At 43.1% G+C, this 6,246-nt stretch overlaps 1 protein-coding gene and 1 long non-coding RNA gene across 2 annotated transcripts; one reads left to right on the top strand and one right to left on the bottom strand.

The window, feature by feature from the left end:
• Positions 1-1,577: 1,577 nt before the first annotated feature.
• Positions 1,578-5,469, bottom strand: vstm2b (V-set and transmembrane domain containing 2B). The gene is made up of 4 exons (XM_010769102.1): positions 4,880-5,469; positions 4,154-4,341; positions 3,009-3,038; positions 1,578-2,087 (listed from the first exon to the last, which is right to left on the bottom strand). Exons 1-4 carry the CDS (start codon positions 4,950-4,952, stop codon positions 1,608-1,610), a joined length of 771 nt encoding a protein of 256 aa, XP_010767404.1. The 5' UTR covers positions 4,953-5,469; the 3' UTR covers positions 1,578-1,607.
• Positions 2,004-3,603, top strand: LOC104943649 (uncharacterized). The gene is made up of 3 exons (XR_798130.1): positions 2,004-2,097; positions 2,454-2,508; positions 3,287-3,603. It is a non-coding gene; the product is annotated as an uncharacterized lncRNA (long non-coding RNA).
• Positions 5,470-6,246: the final 777 nt, after the last annotated feature.

Genomic DNA, 6,246 nt, shown 5'->3' with positions numbered 1-6,246 from the left:
CTAAAAACGTATTTTTCAAACATTATTATTTTTATTTTATTTTTATTTATTTTGTTACTTTTTTTTTACGGTCCGCGACCTACCCGCACCACACTTGCGATCGACTGGTTGGCGACCACTGATATAGGGCTTACAGACGGAGCCGTTGGACCCCCAGAGCGTTGTGTATATCGCTCTACCCACCTTGGGACCCCCCCCCACAAAGCGGAGCAAGGCAACGAAACTTAAAATAATAAGCAGCATTTTACGGCGCGCTATGCATGGGGCCGCCTTGTGGGGTTTCCCGACATGTCGTTTCAGTAAATTAAAGGGTGTTTCATGTTGTCGTTGCTGTGAACCTTCTTAATACCTTGGAAAATGCCGTTTAATACTTTTTAATAGCCTTAATTTTCGCTAAATTGATTTATCAACTTTTAATACTTTTTAAGACCCCGCGGACACCCTGTTTCCTCCATACCCAAATCTCTAACAACGGGTCTGCAATGGATCTGATACAGACTGATCCAGATTTTAAATATCTCTGACGTCAGAAACGAGGAGCTCCGCCTATATGGGCAACTCTCCACCTATCAGGAGACAGCCACGGCCATTGCCGTTCGAAAGCGCTGGAGACGCTGTAGTACATATGTCAGGCTTGTAGGTGGTGCTGTAGTCTGACACAAAAGCAGCGAAGAAGACTTCTCACAGATTCAGCCCTTGCAAAAACAGGGCTAAAAAAGAGCAAATAGAGCGAAATGAGGCATGGCTAAAATGCATGATCTGTTTGGTATTTTTTTTTAAACGTTGCAGACATTATGGCCCTACAGTATATTATTAAAATATAGCATGATAGGTCCACTTTAAAGAAAAATGAAGCACAAAGTACAACAACTTTTAACAAAAGATTTGAAGCCCTACTGCGCATTACGGATGGCTCGTACCGTGCGTAGTTCACTGTGCGGTTGAACGTTGTTTGCCCTTCCATTCAGTGTGTACAGTTCACCTGTCCTAAATTATAGGGCCAAAACCACACCTACAGCCATTATAATTCATCGATACACAAGGAAATCTAAAACATCCTTTAACATCAAATTATAATCATTTTAACTTTTATTTATTCTATAATGAAGAAACTGTCACACTAACCAATTTCCCCCTGGGATTAGTAAAGTGTTTCTGATACAAAAAAGAATCAACAGATTTTTATTTTTATGTTGATATGTATATATTTACTGTTTAAATCTTCTTCTTCTTTATGGTTGTTTTTATTTTTAATTGTTTTATACATTAGGTCATTTGCAATGCCTTGTAACCTTGTAACATGCTGCTGTGGCAAAAATAATTTCAATTCAATAGTGTGTATCTATTCTCATCTCATCTAAACTCTGTCAAGACATCTCTAATAAAAGGCTGCACATACTGGTCCCTGGGAGGAGCCTCTGAATGACACAGCCACAGCTGCAACAAATCTTATAAATATGCAAAATGACTTCAGCAGCGTCCACAACAACGAGACAAAGATAAACAGTTTGTCTGACTGAAGCAGCACATGAGCTCAGAGGTGAGTAAGTGAGACAGATGTCTGATCTGTCTGCCGAAATCACCAGGTTCCCTCTATCCTGCCCCCACTAGGGGTCACTGTGGCTCTGCTCAGCCTCCCACTCACCCGCTCCCAGCTGCTGGCGGAGGATGGCTGCGTTCCTCTGCAGGGGGGAAGCGGATGACTTGGCCACGGAGAAGATGGTGGTGGAGTAGATGGAGGGGAGGAGGCCGGGCTGGGCCTGCTGAGGCACCCGCTGCCTCGCCTGCCCTGCCCTCTGACCCCCTGCCAGCCCCTGTTCAGGCTCCGAGGTGGCCCTCCCCCCTGCGCCTCCCCCCAGCGCCGTGTTGGTGTTCCTTAGCGGCCATCGGTTCTGGATGTGTGACACCGCCTCCTCGGCCACCATGCCGTCCCCCAGCGACACGTGCAGCATGGCGTGAACCGTAAAATCCTGAGACTCGTCTGCCCACAGGTCCGACACGCGGCACTCGTACACCCCCTCCTCCTCCTTCTTTACCTTGGACAGGCTGAGGCGGTGGGAGATGGCGCTGCCCTGGACACGCACGGTCTGGATACAGGTAGAGGAAGAAGGAAAAACTGAAATGTGTTAACGTCAGCTATATTCATGTCCAACGCTAGCTTTTTACTTCTGGCAATTGCATTTACGCTTCAAAAATCATACAATATGTGGAGATTTAAATATATAGATGCAGCTTCTGTGGTTTCACCATTTATATGCAGAACTATGTGTTTGAGTAAAATAAGCATTTTAAAAATATTGTCATTTAGGGATTTGTTTTTTACAGAAAAGAGTATCTGGTTGAAATAACTCAAATAAATTAGGTCATTTCAGACCTGAAATACTGCATAGAAAATAACGTCATGGTTCTTTTTAAACACCGCAATAATAATGGTTTATTTCAATATTTGGTAGAATAACCCTGATCTGTCGGCCCCTTGCTCTTGGCTTATCCTTCTGAACAAAACATGTAAGTATCATAAACGTGTTTCCCACAGAGCTTATTTTTTAAAGCAATATTCTGAAATGAAATGGAAAAATCCCATTACTTTCGGTAAAGGGAGCCCTGTGATGCTAACTTTAGAGTTGGCCTACAAACTACGTCATCACTGCACCAAAACACGTAACCAAAGCTGAGCCTGCCACAGCCTGTTGACATAATCCTGACATTAAGAAAGGCTGACGCTGGGTCGGCATGAGACTAAAGTCCTGGGTGAATAGTCACAAAAAAGAATTAGCAAAATATGCATAATAATCATCTCTTTAACTTCTGATACGACAAGATCAATATTTCATTAACAGGAATGCTTAGATGTTTATTTCTCATTAAAGAGAACACAAAAGTCAGATCAACTACCCTCAGAATGGGATTTAGCCTGAACATATATGAATTAATATGAACATAATTTATCCAATCATAGTCCTCGAAAAAACACTTGAGTGTGTGCAGTCAGGAGAGTGGACACTTACACTTATTTTTGTGGCTTCCCTTGGAACGACCTGAAACAAGAAAGCATTGTAAATCACATGTATTGAAACAGGTCCACCAATCAACAGGGCATTAGCTGTTGCATTAGTAAGTATAACATTCACATTATTAGCAACATTAACGTGTGATGTGTTTTTCATTTAGTGCAGAGAGCATACAGCGTGAGCAGAGCTGGCTGCGTACATTTCTCAAAGACGCCATTGATAACCTCTCTCTCTCTTCTACCCCCGCTGAATGTCTTAATGTGCTTAAACCGCAGAGGAAAACGCTGCGGATGTGATTGTCCCTGACTCCTCTGACAACTGAGAAAGACTGATTTGTGATGCTGGAGGGAAAATAAATTCCCCCTGCCACAATATTCTATCATGGTGGTTTAATGCAGCGGACCTGAGAGGAATGTAATGGTGTTGATAACCAACAAGTGCCCTTTCAGCAGCCAGAGAGCCATCGCCACAGAGGGAATGCTCAGGATTCATCAACAAATGCATCGCTTTCAAACACTGGGATCCTTACTTAAATAAATAGGAAACTCAAAAGATTAAAGAAACTGTCTGCAACAGGCCAATGAATACAAAAACTCTCCAAATATGTGCAGCCTTTTGATTTACCTTTACAGGCCACTGCAAATGCATGTATAGGGCACCAGTGCTGATCGCTGACAGATGCGCTGAAAAATCTGAAAAGTTGACTTTAATGAAATGTGTTGTCAACAGATTTCACATAACAGCATTAGGTTGGTTGAAAGCAATAATATTAAGTTTAAATAAGGTTCAACTTATATTATTACTTTCAACTACCTTATTACAGTTATGTGAAATGAGTTGACATTATATATCTACATTAATTCAACTTTGAAGTGTTTTCAGTGTGGTAGAAGTGCATCTGACATCATCCACTGCTGGGTAAGATCTGCTTTAAAGATGTAGCACAATATCCACTGTGCACTAACAACAACACACACACACACACACACACACACACACACACACACACACACACACACACACACACACACACACACACACACACACACACACACACACACACACACACACACACACACACACACACACACACAGAGAGACCTGCGTTATGTATACTTGAGTTCAGGTGCTTGTGCAGTTACCTTGGCTCTGTGGGCCGGAGCACTGATCTGCAGCTCGTGATGCAGATCTCCAGGCACGTCCTCCTTCAGGTACCACCACTGGATCTCCAAAGACATGGGGGCCGCGCTGACAGTCTTGAAGGCGCAGGGCATCTCCACGTCCTCTCCCTCCCCCACACTCACATCTTTAGGGACTTCGGTAAATGCAGCTTTGGTATATGATGGGTGAGGAGACACACAAGACACCAGAAGCACATTAATATGAGTGGGATGGCATGGTGGAGATGCAGTGTAAAACATAAGCCTAACAATCCAGAGTTTGGTAATCCATTACCCTGCCATCATGCAGACTTCCTCTATTTTTAGGATCTCCTCCAATAGTCCCCATTAGCTGTGATTTATAGACTAACATGGATTTATGAGAGCACATCAGACATATAAATGTGCCTCAGGCTTTATTTGATCAAATAATGGAGAGCAATCCTCCCTCTGTTCCATAATGCTGTGATGGGGGCACAGCTGGGTCATTCTGTGGTTTTCAGGTTGATTTATTGTCACAATTCTCAAGTATTAAATAATTGTAGAGAAAGAAAAAAAACTGGCTTAGTTTAAAACTAGCAGGGTATATTTAATGCTGCAGACAGGTGGCATTTGTTTTAATTTAAAGCTTTTTAAAGCCACTGTCTATTTCCGACGTCAAATAATTTCTTCCCTTCTCCATTTGCTTCATTAGCGGGACTCACTTACCATTTGCACAAATCATAAAGGGCGAATTGAGGATGAAGTAGTAAAGCAGGCTGTAGAGTCGCGTTTTTTCCATGTCACAACAAGACTGGTCACACTCAGCACGGACATTAGACGGTCATTGGACCTGGATGTATTGACTCCCGTTAATGTCAAGTCAAATAAAAATATAAATAACGCCAGATATGACCACAGATCCAGAGGCAGCGGCTCAGCCAGGCAGCAGGAACACTCCGGGGGTGAGCCAGAGCATTTTTAAACCGTAATTCAACTCAGAAACAAAAGGAACTACAGTAATTCTACAGCCAAAATAAGTTATTCAACCCTCCAGTAAAAGCAATAGCTCCGTTAATCAGCACTGAGTGTCGTCTGGAAGTGGAGAGCGAACTTCCCGCGGCTCTCCATCCCCAGCCCATTGCTCTCAGGGCTCCGCTCCAGCACCCAGCACATCCCGCTCTCTGCGCGGGAGAGGCTGCAGCAGGGGCCGCAGGGAGGACTGCCTCTGCCCGGGGCTAACAGGAACGTAAGATACACAGAGCCTCGCGAGTTTCCCTGTGTGTATCACCCACTCTCTTCTGGAAACTGCCACCGACCTGGAGCCTCCGCGGATTAGTGAGCGTCGCAAGCGCACCTCTCTCTCTCTCTCTCTCTCTCTCTCTCTCTCTCTCTCTCTCTCTCTCTCTCTCTCTCTCTCTTGCGTGCTCTCTCTCTCTCTCTCCTCCTGGTCCTTTCATCAGACGGGAAGCGAAAGAACGAGCAAGACCCATTGCTGGTGTGATAACAACCTGGTACTAAGCACACAGACATCTTGTTAAAGTTAAATCTTAGCCAGCGCCATATAGATTATATGGCGCTGATTTTAGTTATCTCTTTGTGGAGGAAAACAATTGTGACATCACTCTTACTCTCTGGGATTTGTAGTCTTTCTAGTTGCATATTTTTCATAGTCTTATATTTCAACAGTTTTACGACAAACTGTGACTTTTTTGACATGGAAATGATTTTTTAAGATTGACAAACATCATATGTGTAATTCATGGCACAATTCAAACGGGATCGAAAGATACGTTTTCTCTCTCCATTGACTTCAATACATTATTTTTCCGAAATAAGGTCCCATGGACCGGAAGTAGATGGGCGTGACTTCGCCAATCTATATAAATGTACCTTTATTCAAGAAAATATATGCACATACACATTATAATAGAAACAAAACCTTTGCATAAGGGGTACATACTGTAGGTACAGAATCAGAATCAGAATACCTTTAATAGTCCCACAGAGGGGAAATTTGCAGCGTTACAGCAGGAAAGAGCCACAGACAGCTTAGTGTTGCATATCTTAAATGCTTTACAAAAAAGTACTAAGTT

Source organism: Notothenia coriiceps, unplaced genomic scaffold (genome assembly GCF_000735185.1).
Source record: "Notothenia coriiceps isolate Sejong01 unplaced genomic scaffold, NC01 NC01_scaffold00006476, whole genome shotgun sequence".
Lineage (NCBI taxonomy): Eukaryota > Metazoa > Chordata > Actinopteri > Perciformes > Nototheniidae > Notothenia > Notothenia coriiceps.
The sequence above is the reverse complement of the archived record's forward strand: the minus strand, read 5'-3'. Positions and strand labels throughout refer to the sequence as shown.